This window comes from Dama dama, chromosome 17 (assembly GCF_033118175.1).
Source record: "Dama dama isolate Ldn47 chromosome 17, ASM3311817v1, whole genome shotgun sequence".
In the NCBI taxonomy this organism is placed as follows: domain Eukaryota; kingdom Metazoa; phylum Chordata; class Mammalia; order Artiodactyla; family Cervidae; genus Dama; species Dama dama.
In genome coordinates this window covers 22,400,644-22,420,427 of record NC_083697.1, presented here as the reverse complement: position 1 = coordinate 22,420,427, position 19,784 = coordinate 22,400,644, and the positions used below count along the sequence as shown (strand labels likewise).

At 39.1% G+C, this 19,784-nt stretch overlaps 1 protein-coding gene across 1 annotated transcript in view; it reads left to right on the top strand.

The window, feature by feature from the left end:
- EGF (epidermal growth factor) overlaps positions 1 to 19,784 on the top strand; it is a 96,569-nt gene that overhangs the window by 14,433 nt on the left and 62,352 nt on the right. Inside the window, 5 exon segments of the mRNA XM_061164085.1 lie at positions 7,741 to 7,940; positions 9,972 to 10,153; positions 10,569 to 10,796; positions 13,274 to 13,374; positions 13,377 to 13,475. Of these exon segments, the coding sequence (XP_061020068.1) occupies positions 7,741 to 7,940; positions 9,972 to 10,153; positions 10,569 to 10,796; positions 13,274 to 13,374; positions 13,377 to 13,475 (810 nt within the window).

Sequence of the window (19,784 nt, the reverse complement as noted above, 5' to 3'; positions counted from 1 at the left end):
TGATGAGCTGAGGGATAAGCCCGCTTACTTAAGATGAACAATTACCTATAGCATAGGAACCTTCTAACAGTGTTCACTGTTCTTCAAAATGGCATTATTTTTAAAAATATCTATTTATTTGTTTGGCCTTGCCAGGTCTTAGTTGCGGCATGTGGGATCTTCAGTCTTTGCTGCGGCATACAGGATCTTTAGTTGCAGCATGTGGTATCTGCTTCTCTGACCAGAGACTGAACCTGGATCCCTGGCACTGCAAGCAGCGTCTTAACCACTGGACCAGCAGGGAAGTCCCCAGAACTGCATTATCATTAGTTTTTTTAAAAAGTTATATTGAGCTGTGGTATTAGCATAGTGATAGACACAGAAATTAATGGAACAGACTAGAAAGTCCAGAGATAGACTTACATAAAAATAGTCACTTGATCTTTGACAAAGATGCCAAAGCAATTCAACAGAAAAAGGATAGTCTTTTCAACACGATGTTGAATCCATTAGACATCCACAAGCAAAATAATTAACCTCAACCTAAACTGCACACCTTATACAAAGGTTAACTCAAAATGGATCATAGCTCTAAATGTAAGGTGTAAAAGTTTAAAGCTTTTAGAAGAAAACAGAAATCTTTATGTCCTGGAATTAAGACTTCTTAGAAATGACACACCAAAAGCATAATATATACAAAGGAAAAATTTTGTCAAATTGTATCTCATCAAAATTAAAACTTCTGCTCTACAAGAGGCAATGTCAAGAGGATGAAAACACATGCCATGTGCTGGAAGAAAACATTTGCAAAGCATGTGTCTGACAGAGGGGGATTCCCAGGTGGCTTAGTGGTAAAGAATCTGCCTGCCAATGCAGGAGACACAAGAGACTCAGATTTGATTCCTTAGGCGGGAAGATCCCCTGGAGTAGGAAATGGCAACCAACTCCAGTATTCTTGTCTGGGAAATTCCATAGACAGAGGAATCTGGCGGGCTGAACATGACTGAGGGACTGAGCACACACATACATCTGACAAAGGACTTGTATTCAACATATATTAAAAAAAAAAAAAAAAACCTTTCAAATGCAATAATAATAAATAATCTAATTAAACATGAGCAAAAGGTTTAAACAGATATATTCACCAAAAGGATATAAGGATGGTAAATAAGTACATGAAAAGATATTCACCATTGTTAATTGTTTCAGGCTAAATAGGGACCCCAAATATATCTATGTCTTAATTCCTGGGACTTGTGAATGTGACTTGACATAGCAAAAGTGACTTCACAAATGTGATCTTGAGATAGGGCAATTATTCTGGACTTTTGGTGGATCCCAAATGTACTCACCAGCATCCTTATGAGAGGGAGGCCAGAATGTCAGAGGAGGAGGGAGATGATCGAAGCAGAGAGACATTTTAAGATGATACGCTGATGGCTTTCAAGCTGGAGAAAGGGGCCATGAATGCAGGGATTACATTATATGTGGGTTGTAATATATTATGGAATTAGGTATAAAAATATCCAGGTGATATAATTATGGAATCCATTGAAAGGACCCACTTTCTGTTTAGTTCCTAGAACATGGATGGATGCGGAGAACCCAGCCTTTTGGTGAGATGCCTAGAACATGTGACCCAAAGTGGGTGTCTGGACAGATATGATCTACAAGATGCTAAACAATGAATTCCTGATGAATTCAGTTCAGGATAAGCATGATATTTAAAAGTTAAACTCTGTGATCAGAAAGACATGGCTTTAAAACTCCAGTTGTTATTTATTGGACTTTTAGCAAGTTAACAGCTCTAAACTTCAGTTTGTTCTTCTGTAAAATGAAGATGCCAAGAGCACCTACTTCCTACCATTACCCAGTGAAACCAAATAATGCATTTAATGTGCTACCCCAGAGGTAACACTCAAGAGGTTGGCTGTTACTATTATGGTGATAGTCACCACCCACCCTCTTGAACAATCAAAGTGTATGACAGCATAGGAAAGACTGAGCAACTCTGTTGAACAAGTTAATTTTGTAGAACTTGCTAGCCTCACTTACTGTCTTGAGGACCTGGTAATGAATCCTCTTTAGCTGATGAGAAAGTGGTTGAGCGTCAGGGAGGGGCTATTTGTTGCGTCAGGTGATTTTTACCACCGTTTTACCACCATTCAGGGTCTAGAGTGGCAATCTTCACATTTTTCAGAGCTTTTCTTGCAGAATTAAGATTTTGTAACTGAGTAGGACCCGATGGGACCTTCCTGCAACAGACCCTTTCCCCTTCCCCTTTGCTTCAGCTCCTCTCTGAAGTACCTAGATAACAGATTTGATGCACATTTCCTGAGCTGTTTTACAGGTATTAACCCCCCCACACACACACCAAATGGAAGTAATTAATTATTTGATGACCATGAGCACGTAGCCCTCCCTACACACACCTATTGGAGCCTAAGGATTGATGTTGTTAACCCCTGGGACACTGCCCCGTTCCCTCACCAATCAGAGAATTGTGTGTGAGCTGATCTCACAGTCTGGGACATCCCCCCTCACGTTCCATTATAAATGCTCTGCAGAAAGCCATGGGGAGGACAGGGTTTTTGAGCACTAGCTGTTCCAGGCTTTGTATGGCTTCCTACAATGAACGCTGTGCTGTCCTTCACCACAACCTGATGTCAGCAGATGGGCCTTACTGCATGCAGGCGAGCAGACCCAGGTTTGGTTTGGTAACAATTTAAGTTCACATCTCTTTTCTCACGTTTCTAGATATGTTATTATTTTCTAAAAAATTTTATTGAAGTATAGCTGATTTTCAGTGTTGTGTTAATTTCTGCTTGTACAACAGTGATTCAGTTATACATATATATTTATGCTCTCTTCCATTATGGTTTATCACAGGATATTGAATATAATTCCCCATGCTATATAGTATGACCTTGTTGTTTATCCATCCTATATATAATAGTTTGCATCTGCTAATCCTAAACTCCCAATCCTTCCCTCCCCATCCCTCCCCTAGCACCCCGCCTTGACAACTACAAGTCTGTTCTCTGGGTCTGTGAGTCTGCTTCTGTTTTGTAGTTATGTTCATTTGTATTGTATTTTAGATTTCACATATAAGTGATACCATGTGGTATTTCTTTTTCTTTCCTACTTTGCTTACTATGATAATCTCTAGGTCCAACCATATTGCTACAAGTGGTATTAGTTCATTCTTTTTATGACTGAGTGTATTCCATTGTATATGTGTACCACATCTTCTTTATTCATTCATCTGTTAACGGACATTCCGTATCTTGGCTATTGTGAATAGCGCTGCTATGAATATATGGGCACATGGATCTTTTTGAATTATGGTTTTCTCTGCACATATGCCCAGGAGTGGGATTGCAGGATCACATGATGATTTTATGTTTAGTTTTCCGAGGGCCCTCCATACTCTTTTGCCATAGTGGCAGCACCAGTTTACATTCCCAATAACAGTGTAGGAGGGCTCCCTTTTTTCTATACTCTCTTCAGCATTAGTTATTTGCAGACTTTTTTTTTTTTTTTTTTTTTTGCAGTTTTTCTCGATATGGTTTTTATTGCAAGAACCTCACTAACATAAAAGTGAGAGGAGACCTGGAAAAATGTGAATTACAATTGCTTCTTTTTTTTTTTTTGAATTTTCTTCTTTTTTTTTTTTTTATTAATTTTTTTTTTAATTATTATTATTATTTTTTTTTCCAGGGGTTTTGTCATACATTGATATGAATCAGCCATGGATTTACATGTATTCTCAATCCCGATCCCCCCTCCCACCTCCCTCTCCACCCGATTCCTCTGGGTCTTCCCAGTGCACCAGGCCGGAGCACTTGTCTCGTGCATCCCTCCTGGGCTGGTGATCTGTTTCACCATAGATAGTATACATGCTGTTCTTTTGAAATATCCCACCCTCACATTCTCCCACAAAGCCACAGTCATCAAGACAGTATGGTACTGGCACAAAGACAGAAATATAGATCAATGGAACAGAATAGAAAGCCCAGAGATAAATCCACGAACCTATGGACACCTTATCTTTGACAAAGGAGGCAAGGATATACAATGGAAAAAAGACAACCTCTTTAACAAGTGGTGCTGGGAAAACTGGTCAACCACTTGTAAAAGAATGAAACTAGAACACTTTCTAACACCATACACAAAAATAAACTCAAAATGGATTAAAGATCTAAATGTAAGACCAGAAACTATAAAACTCCTAGAGGAGAACATAGGCAAAACACTCTCCGACATAAATCAAAGCAAGATCCTCTATGACCCACCTCCCAGAATATTGGAAATAAAAGCAAAACTAAACAAATGGGACCTAATGAAACTTAAAAGCTTTTGCACTACAAAGGAAACTATAAGTAAGGTGAAAAGACAGCCCTCAGATTGGGAGAAAATAATAGCAAATGAAGAAACAGACAAAGGATTAATCTCAAAAATATTTGCAGACTTTTTAATGATGGCCATTCTGACTGGTATGAACTGATATCTTTCTCCTTCCTATTTACTTTGCTTTTTTCTAATAATTAGCAATGATGAGCATCTTTTCTTGTGCCTGTTGGCCATCTATATTTCTTCTCTGGAGAAATGTCTATTCAGGTCTTCTGCCCATTTTTTGATTGAGCTGTCTGGGTATTTTTGGTTATTGAGTTGTATGAGCTGTTTGTATTCAGTGTATGACTTCTGAGCCGCCCAGCTTCTCTCTCACCTGTCCTGAGTTTTGACCCTAATGAATAAGTTGAGAAGAAAGCTGTGATTTCCCAAAAAGTAAATGCATATCCTTTTAAGTCCTGTAATTGGAAAAAGATGAGGATAGACTTTTAGAGTGAAATAAAACTTTTGTACTTCATAAAACACAGATAATATTCAAGTAAGCTCCTTGCTGGGAAGAAACAAATCACTCCTATCGGGAGCTTAGGCAGGAGTAGGTAGGAGGCATCAGGTTTTTTTATACCAGACCCATCAGTTTAAATCTACATTCTTTTCTCAGGGTGTCATTGAATCCTGAAGATCCAGAGCTCTATTTTCTCTTTTGTCCTGTGAGACTTCTTCAGTTTGTCTCCAGATTTAGAGCAGGAAACCTGTGATGTTGACGGCAAGCGACCTTGTAGGCCTGAGAAGACGAAGGTGTCTTGCTAATATGCTTGCCAGTATCCTTAATGTGTTCACTTGGTCCCATGAACTTTCGCCCCCAAGGCCCAAAGTAGACAGTTGATTCCTCTTCTCATTTACCTGGGTGGGGCCACTCTCCCAGATGCAGAGCAAATGAAGGGGTGCTGGTTGTGAAGTATTGCCGCCTACCCACCCCCAACCCTTTCAATCAAAACCCCGCTTTTTGTGATTAACCTCTGTGCTATGGAAGTCCCAGATCTTCAAGGTGCTCCAAACATCCTGGACTCCTTTCTAATTCCTGAAGATCTCCTACTAATCCCCAGGTTGAGAAGTCAGAATTTCCATTTGATTTGCTGGGACCTATTTGCAGTCTTTGGGTTTGCACTGCTTAGAGGTGATTTTCTATGCACTTTCTTCTCACTGAACTGCACCCAAAATAAACGCTGTAGGCTTTGACATGGGAAAATTTACTTGTTCAGACTTGCACATCCTGCTGACACATCCACAGACTGTACCACACACCCGTGTTACGAGTCCTTGACAGGTCTTAAAAACTGCTAACATATTTATCATTTCCAGCATAGTACATACTAATGACTATTTCACTAGGACTAGTCTTTTAACTTTCTTTTAAATCATATTATAATTCATTTTTACAATACTCAGCCTAGGCTCTGGTTTACATAAAACAATGCTGACAATATAGGGATGGCGTTTGGAGGGGAGCAGAAATAAAATGAGTTACTTGAGTAAAATGAAGATTGTGATGTCTTAACTCATGACAACCCAGAGTGAGGCAGGAGAGAGTGCTAGATTGGGAAGATAGTACCTGAATTCTAAATCTAACTCTGCCACCAACTGTTGGTGGGACTTTGGGAAGCATCGTCGAGTTCCTCATCTGAACTAGATCTATGATTTCCAAATTCAGTAGGATAAAAGAATCACCTGGATTATCTATTCAAAAAACAGATTCCTAGTCTTCAGCCCAACCCTTACTGAATTGGAATCTCCAGGGAAGTGATCTGCCAAAGACACACAACACCCTGTGTGATTCTTTTGAACAATTTTGGGAAACACTGAGCTAGATAATGTCTAGGTCTTCTAGTTCTGAGAGCTGGTATAAAACCCTGGGTGCTAGAATTCACCCATGAATGAGAAAAATCTTAAGATAATATTTGTTATATTTAGTATTTTTATAAATATTTTTGAAAAGCTGTTAAGGTTAATGCTATGGTTTGTTTTTTATGGATTACAGTGTTTTTCAGATTTCTTTTTTTCTCTTTGATTCATCAAATGTAGTATATGGCCTATATAGCCCATGTTGTTATATTAAGGGTAAATGAGATCAGGATGTGAAAGTTCACTATTATTATTGTTAGTAAAATAACTACCATAGGGTAGATTCTGCTTTTATTACTTTGATAGGTCTGCTAATTTCTTTGACTTTGTTCCTATTGGTGAAAATATTAAAACAGAATGGAGTCACCCTGGCAGGGCAGTGAGAATATGTTGGAATTCTTTCCTAACCCCCACTTATCTTTGTGGTTACCTGGTATTGTTATCTAAAGGCAGAGTGGCAGAAGCCTCTCCACCCTCAGTCAGGAAAGATCAAGAAAACCAACCTTTTCTAATCCTGGCTGCAGAGATTGAAATTGTCCCCTGTCTTGGAGCATCACAGGCAAGCTCTTTGTGAGGTCAGCTAGAATTTCTGCTGAAATTTCCAGAGAAAGATATCAGATTCCCAAGCAGGTACTGAGTACGTGGGAGTCAGACCGGGTAGATGGTCATCACCTAGAACAGAACAGTCTCAGGTATGGGATTAGGATACAGGGCAAGGCCTTGTAGAAATCAAGATGTCCAGTGAGGTCCACTACTCAGATTTGGCAAATAAAAATATAGGCCACTCAGTTACTTGAGTTTTGAATTTCAGGTAAGCAGGGAACAATTATTAAAGATAAAAGATGTCCCATGCAATATATATGCAATTTGAATTTAATTGGGAGTCCTAAATTTTTTTTTGGGGGGGAGTCCTAAATTTTATGTGGCAATGTTAACAGGAACAAACTATTTCAGAGCTTTCATAGACAGCATTTCAGTTTTTCCTGCTTCTACTTAAGACCTCTAGGTTTCACCATGTTCTTCTCTGTCAGTAACCTGGAGGCTCTATTCATAAGGTAAGACTAGAGGAGGGAGAGATCCATTTCCCAAACAGTAATATCTGTAATTTTATTTCTGATTTACCTAATTAGATTTGACACTCATACAGCCCCTCTGTATAACAGAATACAGTAGGTGGTTTCTTTTTGAATATATAATATTACTAAGCTAGGAAGTGTCTTTCTCTTCAAACAGTTGTTTTTCTTTTCATAAGTTGGCAACGTTCATTTCTTACAATCAATTTGTGGAGATGATTTACAAAACTAATTGTGAACATCTACAGGAATTCTTTATCCTCTAAACAAGAGGATATTTATTTAAAGAGGTATTTATATAAAGAGGTATTTATTTAAAATATAAAATCATGACTTAAAAATTATTTCTGCTTGTGTTATTTGTCATGGGGAAGTATTTTGTCTAAATCAGACAAAAGAGCATTGAAAATATACTGTTTGGTTTCTTTCCATGCAGGTCCTGTGCCCTTCTTAATTTTCTCCCATGAAAATAGTATCTTTAGGATTGACTTGGAAGGAACGAATTATGAATGATTGGTGGCAGATGCTGGCGTATCAGTGACCATGGATTTTCATTACAATGAAGAAAGAATCTATTGGGTTGATCTACAAAGACAACTCTTGGAAACAGTCCATTTGAATGGGACAAGGCAAGAGGTAAAGTAACATTTCCTATGTCATTTGAGGGATTTTTTTGAACAGGCTGTCAAAAATGATAAAGCAAAATTTGTAACATTCAGATAAATGAAAATTATTACAATGCAGATATGCATCCAGCATATGTAGGTATTTAATCTGCATCTGTGCTATCATGTTATTGAACAAGCCCATGCATGTGGCATTGATATTCAGAAGTCCCCAAAAGAGAAAGTGAGGATGTCAATGTAATTTTGGAAAGATGTAAGTGTAATAAACCAGATCACCATTTTATGGTTAAGACAGATTATTTACACCATTATTTTCTATTCTAGTGGTTCTCAGCTGGTGGCAGTTTTGCCTCCAGGGGACCTTTGGCAATGTCTAGAAACATTTTGGTTGTCACAGCTAGAATGGGGAGAAGAGAGAATGTGTTAAGGGGCCAGAGGCACTGCCAACCATCCTACAATATATAGGACAGTCCCCCAAACAGAGAATTATCAGGCCCTAAACATCAGTTGTGTTGAGGTTGAGAAGCCTGTTTTATCTGTTTAAAATCTGTCATGGGTTTTTGCACCTGAAATTTAGGAAGAAATTTTTTCTCTTCTCAAGGTGTTTGCATGCTGGAAAAAAATAATAAAGCAGGTGATAGCAAAATATTTTGGTTCAAGCACATACAAAAGATCTTTAATGTTTTTTCTTAATTAGTAAAACCCTTAAATGAGTCCCAATAGGAATGTTTTCTCCTGGGAAGTGAATTATAGAGAGCAGGTGGCTTCACCTTCAGTATTTATCCCCAACACAAAGTACCTACTGTTTGCTTTTGTGTTTTGTTTAATTTTTGTTTTTAAGCAAAATTTTCATCCTCCTAAAGCCTTCAATTAGGTGCTAATTTGTTTTACCACATCTCTAATACTTGCTAATCTCACTTTTAACAAAATGGCTACTCATTATTCTCCAGCCATCCATAGACTAGTTTCAAAATCTTGAGTTTAAGAATCTGGAGGGCTTACTGTCAGAGAACTGGAAAAACGCATTAGATAGTTGGGAATTTGTGGCAAATCATTAGGAACAGATTGGCCTGAAGCCTAAAATCCACTAGTATTAGTCCCTCCTTTGGGTTAAAACATTGTTTATAGAAGACAACCATTAAAAAGCAAAGCGTTTACCTGCGTGAATTAATGTATTAGCAATAGATTAAATGGATTGGCTAGATTACTTCGTATGAGATGTAGGAATGGCACAGATTCTGGAGACTGATTTCTGCCCAACTCTGTGTTCAGTGACTTCATGTTGGTAGTTGAAAACCAGAGACTGTGGGACTATTTCCACCATGGAAACTTGCTGTGGTGCAAACCAGGGCTTCCTCCTGTCTCTCACCCTCCACCCGGTTAGAGGACTGGTTTACTTGCACAGCATGAAATTGGAAGAGGTTTGGTTAAGTTGTTTTTATCATGAGAAAGCATAAAGAAAAGCCCTGCTATGAGGATCCTGGGGTCACAGCCGGAAGGGTGAAGACTTGTAGAAAGAGCTGGACCTGGTGGAGGAGGTGCTAGAAGAAAAGTGGGGGCCCTAATGCGAAATCTACTTCATGACCCTCTGCACAAACCCCAAGGCAGTCTTGCTAGAATTTGGCAAAGCTTGAAATTGGATTCAGGTGAGAATCTGGGAAATTCCACTGGCAAATGGAGCTGAGTAAACTAACCGTAAGGTAAAATTGAAATTCTGCCATTACTGTAGTTAAAATTATTCATGCATTATGACTGACTGCCTAGTTTACATAAATAGAGAGTAAATTTTCATTTCAAAACTGATATAAATTCTATGCTGAGAAATATTCACATGGGAGAATGAATATTGCGGCATCTGAGCAATGGCACAGTATCTACAAATAGTTTATCATTTAAATAATTTTGGTAAAGTACAAAAATGACAATTACTTAAAACAATAAACTTTGTTACATAAAAATAAACATAAATATACATAAAATACATAAAATTTTGTTGTGAATGGAGAAATACTAATAACAATTTTAAATTTTGATTTTACAGAAAGTATGTGATGTAGATAAAAATGTTTCAGGAATGGCAATAAATTGGATCAATGAAGAACTTATTTGGTCAAATCAACAGGAAGGAATCATTACAGTAACTGATACGAAAGGAAACAATTCCCGGGTTCTCTTACGTGCCTTAAGATACCCTGCAAATATAGCAGTTGATCCAGTAGCAAGGTAAATTCTGTTGGCTTTGGACATTGAAATATATTTCAAAATCTAATGAAAAGTCAAGGAATCATAACATTTTGACTCAAAGGGGCCTCCTGATTGAGACAAAGACCCTCTTTTATGGTGCACAAACCCCATTTTCAATAAGGCATTTGCCTGGATTTGAACCGAAGCAGGCTCCCTCTACCAATAGCACCTTGACTACCAAAGTTTCCCACTAGAGAAGCAAAATTCTCCTTTTAACTTGAAATCACATGGAATTGCAGTAACAGGGCAATAAATATTTGTTGAATTGAATTTTCATTCAAATCGTCAAACTTGTTCTGTGCAGACCTCTGGGGACTACTGGAACACTGAGAGAGTCAACCATTTAAGTGACCCGACACTCACTGAAGTGTCTCTGTGATATGTTTGCCCTCAGGTTCATGTTTTGGTCCTCAGAGGTGGCTGGCAGCCTTCACAGAGCAGATCTTGGTGGTGTGGAAGTGGAGCTTCTGTTGGAGACATCAGAGAAAATTGCAGCTTTATCACTGGATGTGCTTGATAAACGGCTCTTTTGGACTCAGTTCCATAGAGAAGGAGGTGATCCTCTTATTTGTTCCTGTGATTATGACGGCGGTTCTGTCCTTTTTAGCAAATATCCCCTGCGGTAAGTTTTGCTTTTGGTGTAAAATAAAACACTTGCCATTTGGAGTTTGTGTGATAAATGAATTTTACTTTTGTCACCTAAACTGGTGTAGTGGTTTAGTACAGATTTGGGGGTCCAAAAGACTTGAGTTCAAGTCCCAGATATATTATTTATTAGGTGAGTGACTTAGGTAGGTTACATGACTTCTCTCATCCTGCTTCCTTTAATGTGGGTTTTGGAGAATGGAGGGAACAGGAAGTGCCCACTGAATTGAAAAAGTATCTTGAGATTGAAAAAGAAGGCAGGCCGCTCCATACAATCAGTGGATCAGTATATTTTTGGGTAATTTACAGGGTGGGATCAGGTTGACAATGATCCGAAAGCATTTGTAGCTGCACTTCATACTGTGAAGGGGCCATTGAGACAAGTTTAGAGTTAACCTAGGGTCTAGGAGTACACACTTGGAAACAGGAAGTCCTAAGTCAAGAGTCGTGAATGAGTAACTTAGTCTTGTGGTTGCTGGAAATATAACAGTGAAGGTCCTCATCACTTTTTGGTGAAGAACAGAGCCTAGAGGCTACTCAATCCTAATGATTATTTAACCATATCTGTTGATTACAAGATGCACTGGAGAAGGAAATGGCAACCCACTCCAATATTCTTGCCTGGGAAATCCCATTGACAGAGGAGCCTGACAGGCTACCGCCCATGGGGTTGCAAAGAGCTGGACATGACCTAGCGACTGAACAACAACAACAATTAATTACAAAGCCTTTGACAACAGAAGTTATTTGCTGCACAGTACAGTCCTGAGTAGGGTAGGGTCAGTGGAAAGACAGGAGAAACTATACAGGCCTGATATGTTATCAGTTATGCTGACAGCCATACAGTGGGGATAATTTGTTGTTGCCCAGTTTCTAAGTCATATCCAACTCTTTGTGACCCCATGGGTTGTAGTATGTCAGGCTCTTCTGTTCCCACCATCTCCTAGAGTTTGCTCAAATTCATGTTCATTGAGTTGGTGATGCTATCTAACCATCTCATCCTCTACTGCCCCCTTCTCCTTTTGCCTGTACTTTTCCCCAGCATCAGGGTCTTTTCCAACGAGTCACCTCTTCACATCAGGTGGCCAAAGTATTGGAGCTTCAACATCAGTCCTCCCAGTGAATATTCAGTGTTGATTTCCTTTAGGACTGACTGGTTTAATCTACTTGCTGTCCAAGGGACTCTCAAGAGTCTTCTCCAGCACCACAGTTTGAAAAGCATCAATTCTTCAGCACTCAGCCTTCTTTATGGTCCAACTCTCATATTCGTACATGACTCCCGGGAAAACCATGGCTTTGACTATACAGACATTTGTGGGCAAAGTAATAGCTTTGCTTTTTAATATGCTGTCTAAATTTGTCATACCTTTCCTTCCAAGGACTTTTAATTTCATGGCTGCAGTGATCATCTGCAGTGATTTTGGAGCCCAATAAAATAAAGTCTGTCACTACCTTCGCTTTTTCCCCTTCTATTTGCTACAAAGTGATGAGACCAGAAGCCATGATCTTAGTTCTTTGAATGCTGAGTTTCAAGCCAACTTTTTCTCTCTCATCCTTCACCCTCATTAAGAGGCTCTGTAGTTCCTCTTCACTTTCTGCCTTTAGAGTAGTATCTGTATATCTGAGGTTGTTGATATTTCTCCCAGCAATCTTGATTCCAGCTTGTGATTCATCCAGGCTGGTGTTTCACATGATATACTCTGCATATAAGTTAAATAGGCAGAGTGACAATATACAGCCTTGTTGTACTCCTGTCCCAATTTTGAACCAATCAATTGTTCTATGTCTGGTTCTAACTGTTGCTTCTTGACCCACATACAGGTTTCACAGGAAACAGGTAGGGTGGTCTGGTACTCCCATCTCTTTAAGAATTTTCCAGTTTGTTGTGATTCATTCAGTCAAAGGCTTTACCATAGTCAATGAAGCAGAAGTTTTTCAGTGGGAATAATAGTAGCACCTGTTTCTTGAGATTATTGTGAAGATTAAGTAAAGAAATCAATAAAAATAATAGAGTATTTGGCTTATAGTTTTCACATGCTGGTTAGTTTTTTTTTTTAAATTATTATGTCCTGTGCTTTGTAAAATCTATGTTTCATTTGATTTGCTATCTTGCCAGCAACTAATCTAGCTGCCTTGAACGAGAGCAGAAATTAGGCACGTGAAAGTGACGAAACCAGCAATACACTCTTATCCTGTGTCTATTTTCTTCTTTATTTTATTTTCACCACAATTACGTGCTAAGTAGCAAAAACAAAAATGAGATAATGAACCTGAAACTAAAAATATATCCTATTAATTCAGATTATGACTACATAAATACAAATTTAAACTTAATGTTTGTTTCTAACCCTAAATGAGAAACATAGGTGATTAAAATTCAGACCATATGTTGAAGTGAAACTTTAAGAAGTCCAGGAAGAAATATTCTGCCATGCTTTTCTCCTGTTGTTTTAGGCACAGTCTGCTTGCAGCGTCCTTCTTTGGTGATCATATCTTCTATTCAACATGGAAAAAGAAGACAGTTTGGGTAGCTAACAAGCACACGGGGAAGGATATGTTAAAATCACCCTCAGCTCGTCATCTGTGCCACCCAGTGGAATTAAAGAGGTTCATCCGCTCATACAGCCCAGGGCAGAGGGTGATGCTTGGGCATCTGGTGAGTCATCTTTGACCTCAAACAGGGTCCGGCACGTAGTCCTCGCTTATCCACTTACTCAAGACAGACATTTAGGAGTCATCCCTGATTTCTCCCACTACCTCACCCCTGTTTTCAGCCTACTGCCAAATCCTTTCCATTCTACATTCTAGTGCATCTCAAATGTCCACTTCTCTCTTCCACTGCCACCACCATAGTCCAAACAGCCGGCATGTCTTGTCTGGCCTGTTGGAGCAGCCACTTAATCTTTTCATTTTTTCCTCTTGCTTGTAAACAGTAAATCTGATGGGTTAACGCCTCTACTTAAATTCCTTCAAAAGCTTTCCTTTGCAACTAGATTGTAATTTAACATTTAACCAGGCCTATCAATATTTGACCAACTTGATTTAGCATTCTTTCCTCCTCCTCTCATTGGACTCTTAACACAAAGCTTCTCGTAGTTGCTCAGACATGCCAAGCAAGGGGGCACAGCGGATGTACATATTCAGGCTCAGCTCACCTTTTCCTCTCACGGCCCATGTTTATCTGCCTTCTGAGCATTTCTATGTGGATTTCTTGAAGTGCTTCAGGCACAGAAGGAATAACTGACTCACTCACTTTCCCTTACCTTCTGCCCAGCTCTTCTCCCTCCAGTGTCTGGTTGGAGACCTCCAGGTGTAGGCCTCGGTGAGTGGCATTTTATCTCCCTATCCCCAGGCACAGGTCCATCCCCGTGAGATCACCCTCCAACTCCTAGCAGTTCCAGCACCTACCGTCTTGTGCCCCTCTCGGCAGCTCTCCGTCCCTGGGGTCCAGTTCACTAGTGTCCCTGACACCCTCTGCCATACTGCAGGGAGCATCACCCTTCAAAAAGGAGAACCCAATCTTGTCATTCCTGGGTTAAAACACTCTCAACTGCCAATAATAAAACCCAGTCTTTTTTTTTATTGAACTGGTTCATAGCGCCTCTCTTTGTTTTTCAGTTTCCTCTCTTACTATGCATTATAGTCAGGGCTGCAGCCATCCTCAAAGTTTTGATTTTGTCTTACTCTAGGAGGCATACTTGCTCTCTCCTCTAGCCTTTCAGCATGATTGGGAACATGGTTTCTCTCTCTTTTTTTTGGCTGCACAGTTTGCAGGATCTCGCTTGACCAGGGGTTGAACCCAGGCTGAGACAGTGAAAGCCGTGAATCCTAATCACTGTTCCCTGGTGGTTCAGACGGTAAAGAATCCGCCTGCAGTGCAGGAGACCTAGGTTCAATCCCTGGGTCAGGAAGATCACCTGGAGTAGGAAATGGCAACCCATATTCCAGTGTTCTTGCCTGGGAAATCCCATGGAGAGAGAGCCTGGCAGGCTATAGTCCATGGGGTCACAAAGAGTTGGACATGACTGAGCAACGAACAATTTCTTTCACTTTCTTTCAGGCTACCAAGGAACTCCCTGGGAACACTCTCTCTAATTCACAGCAGTGACTTACTCTTCATCCTCTAAGAAATATTAATAGCTCCAATATCTCTTCTTTCAGGAACCCCTTCCCTGACCAGCTCACTGGAGCCTCAGTAGCTCTTTTTAGAAAGTAGCAGATTTCCCATCACAGTGCACTTATCATGGTTTGGTGTAACTGTCTGACTTCCTCAGCTTCCTTAGTCCTGTGAGGACAGAGAATACAACTCTCCGTTGTATTTCCAGTGCCTAGAGGACATTTAATAAACTGTAGTAGGAAAAAAAAAAAAGAATTAAAAAAACACCCTTTGACACCTTCTCCCCTAAATAATACCATAAGGAACAAGTTCTAAAGATATTTAATATCTGAGTACATGCTGCCTCCCTTACATGTTATAAGCCCCACACCCACCACCCTTGGCCAGATAGTCTGCAGGGGGCTGCTCCCTTTGTATGTTATGAATGAATCCCAGTGCTTTAAATCATTTTTCCTGCAACAGATCTTTGCCCCTCAGCTCTGTGCTGTGCTTGAGTCACTCAGCCGTGTCTGACTCTTTGGACCTCATGGACTGTATAGCCTACCAGGCTCCTCTGTCCACGGGATTCTCCAGGCCATAACATTGGAGTGGGTTGCCATGCCCTCCTCCAGGGGATCTTCCCTGGAGGGTTCGAACCCAGGTCTCCCTCATTGCAGGCAGATTCTTTACTGTCTGAGCCACTAGGGAAACTCTAGTGAGAGTCTTTTTCAATCTTTTAGACTCTTTTGTGCTTCAGAGACTTTTTTTTTTTTTAATTCCTTAGTTAATTGGTCTAGGTTTCAGGGAAAAGATTTAGGCTAGGAATAATAGATTTGGGGATCACATAGGCTTCTGAATAGGAGATAAAATAGAAAAATGGCACAGGGTTTAGTGCTCTGAGAAATAATAGTAATAGTCATGACTATAGAATGGCTGCAGAATGATCTGCTCTGGGCTATGTTATCTCATTTCATCTTAACCACCCTACAAATCATGTGATTATTAGTACCATTTTATAGGTTAGAAGCTGAGGTTCAGCAATGTCACAAATGCTTGTTTAAGGTCACACTGGGGTAGACCTGGGGTTTGAACCCAGGCAGACTGACACCATGCTGCCTCTTCAGCTTTTCTCTCACTATTGTCTATAATTTCATCTCTTAGATTTGCCTTACTTGTTTTGGGAAAATCTGTAATTTGGCATATTCTTGTCTATCCATGGCATGCTGGTGGTTAAAAGCTTCAGTTTACACTTATCAGTGGGACCCAAATCTTACTTTGTCTTTTGAAAATGTTTTGTATTACAGGAACTCAGAAAATCAATCTCTCTCTCCCCCCCCCCCCCCCCTCACACACACACACACAGAGTCTCTCTCTCTCTTCTCCTCTGTCTCTCTGAAAAGAGACTGACTTAATCTCACATTTTTGCATTTTTGTTGTCACGATTAAACTTATGAGGCAACAGTGCTCTTGTGCCTGCCCTGACAGCTGTATACAGCCATCCCTCTGTACCCATGGGGGTTTGTTCTAGGATTCTCGCCAATACCAAATCCAAGGCTGCAATAGTCCCTTATATAAAACAGAATAGTACTTGCATATTACCTAACATCCTTATACTTTAAATTATCTCAGGATTACTTATCATACGTAGCACAATGTAAATACTGTGTAAATAGCTGTAAATGCAATGTAAATACCATGCAAACCATTGCAGGTGCAAGGCAAATTCAAATTTTGCTTTTTGAAACTTTATAGAATTTTTTTAAAGAATATTTTCGATCCATGGTTGGTTGAATCTACAGATGTGGAATGCACAAATATGAAAGGCAGATTATATATGAATTTCAGAGCCAGTGTGGGAACTTTGTATATAATGTTAAGGACATTATTTCAAGTTCAACATTTGGGGAATTTGTAACTATAGTTTTGCTGCTCACAGATGTTCTTTTGTAAAAGGCGCAAATAATTCTGCATTCTTCTGTAATTTTTTATGATATTGAATCCAGTTTAAAATGCATAAGAGAATTTCAAGAGCATATTCTTTAGAAAATATAGGACATCTGTCATCAACACTATTTAAAATACTTTGCATTCATTTCATGCACAGAAATATTGCTGAATGTCATTAATTATGAGAGGAGAATTGCTTCTGCCTAAAAGTGTACCTGTTTATGAAAGTAGCTAGTGTAGCTAAAGCTGTCCAGGTGCAACTCTGATTCATTTTGATTATGTCATTGCTAGGGTTTCTACTATAAAACTTTGGGGTTTTTGTAAAACTTCTAGAAAAGAATCATCCTAGATATAAATATGAGTATTTTTTTCAAGTAGTTTTTCTGAAATGTAAAAATTGTGGTAAAATACATATAAAATTTATCATCTTAGGCTTTCTTTTTTTTACTGTGCCGTGTGGCATGCAGGATCTTGGTTCCCTAACCAGGGATTGAACCCATACCCTCTGCAGTGGAGTACAGAGTCTTAACCACTGGGTCACAAGGGAAGTCCCTCATCTTAACCATTTTTAAGTTAAGATGGCAGTAAGTTCATTTATGGTTTGTGTGTGTGTGTATGCAGCCATCACCACCATTCATCTCTGTAAATGTTATCATCTTGTAAAACTGAAACTCTCCACCCGTTAAATAACAACTTCCCATTTCTGCCGCTCCTCAGTCCCTGGCTCCCACCATTCTATTGTTCTTTCCATTTCAAGGATTTTTGACTCCTACTCTAAGTACTTCCTATAAGTGTAATCATGCAGTATTTCTCTTTTTGTGACTAGTTTATTTTACTCAGCACGATGTCCTGAAGATGCCTCTATTTTGAGGCATGTGTTAGAATTTTTTTCCTTTTTAAGCCTGAATAATACCCCATTGCATGTATATATTACATTTTACTTACCCATTTATCCACTGATGAATAATTGGGTTTCTTCCACCTTTTAGCTATTGGGAATAATGCCACTAAAAATGTGGGTATACAAATTTCTTCTTGAGACCCTGCTTTTAATTCTTACGAACATATCGTCAGTTGCAAATTATTGGATCACATGGAATTCTATTTTCAGTTTTTTGAAGGCACATGACACTGCTTTCCACAGTGACTACATCATTTTACATTCCCACTGATGGAGCCCAGGGTTTCCAGTTTCTCCATATCCTCACCTACACTTGTATTCTCTGTCTTCATGTAGTTTAAATTATCAATTTGAGTACCCAAATCTGTTATTTCTTCTAGAAATCTTAGCAAATTATGGATTTCTATATCTTCCTAACATTTATAGATAGCTATAGATATTTTCTTAATGATAAGGATCACATTTCCAAAGATTACACACCACTGGGGCAAGAATAGGACTGATTTGAGGCAAAGCTGGGTTTTTAATGCAAGTTTGCCCTGACACCAAATGGCTGCCGTTTGAAATGCCTTTTAAATACTTTGAATAGCTCTTCATCATTTTTCTATCTTTCTTGCTGTTGTCTCTTCTCGGTGGTTTCCGTATGCCTCGCCGTGGCCTCTGTTTATTCTCTGAGGCTTTTTCCTGCCATTTGTTTGTTGAGGAATCCAGATCTTGTCCCTTAGAATTCCCCACATTCTGGACTTTGCAGATTCTATCCCCATGGTATCATTTAACATGATTGTGTATAAACTGGTACCTTTGGCCTAGAAGCCTGATCAGATTCAGATTTTTTGCAAGAGTACTTTATAGGTGGTCATGCAGGTAGTACTGTGTGCTGCTAGTGACCAGGCCAGAGGGCATGTAGTGATTGGGTCTCCATTCTCTTTGTGATGTTCAAAGATTGGTCAGTGATTTAGGTGTTACCAGCCTCGTCAGTCCGTTGTAGAGTTTCCTCTCAGCCTTTCATATAACGGCTTTACAAGCTATTGATTATCATTGTCTAGAGCCATTTTCATTAGAGTGTTGAAGTAATGACATTCTAATTCTATCACTGCCTTATTAGTTGAAGAAGTTTTGCAATCAGGTATATGATTTCCCTGAGGAGCATCTTTTATTAAAAAAGGTAAATTAAATGCTTGATTTAATCTTTCCCTTACTTTATCTGTTTTCAGAATAAAGGTTTAGTGTATCCTCCAGAGGTGACCTTTTTATTTATTTATTTTTCTAAAGCATCTTTATAAATTCAAGGATGTAAAAAATATTTGACGTTTTTATCCATTGCAGTTATCATTTTCACACTCAAAATTTCACACTCTAAATTATGCCATCTTTCTTTAAGAAGAGTCATGGCATGAGGCATCTAGTGGTGGGAAGAGTGACCAGTAACTAACCCTTAGTGGTCTGCAGTGCTGGGCCGAGGCTGTGTCTGGGCTCAGCAAGAAAGAACTCTGGAATCATGTAGCCACCCTGCCTTGGGTGGAGAGGAGTGAGAAGTGGTGGGGAGGAGATGGGTGGAGGCCTGCACACCATCATCATGTTGTGGGCTGGCCAAGCTCCCCGGAAACAGGTCTAAAATACACAAAGACTGAGTGGGCCTTTGGTTAAGGCTCTTCTGTGAGTGAAAGGCATTTATTTTTTAACTGCTCAGAGGCTGCTGATTTGTTTACTTTCTGATTCTTAGGTTTAGATGGATAATGATACCAAGTAGCTAAATTCTGGATAAGTGATTTTCTACTATAATTAAGAATTGCAATAACACAGAATAACCTTTCTTGTTTCTTCCTCTTTCTTTTCTATTAACAAAAAACTCCTATATTATACTGTTTGGGAGGTTTTTTGAGAAAGGTGAGTGAGCCATTGATTCAGGAAACTTACTAAGGAAATAGACAATAAATAAATAAAACAAAAATCATGAACATTTATGGAAAAATATACTATGTACAATTAATTTACATATTATATAAAAGTATAGTATAACA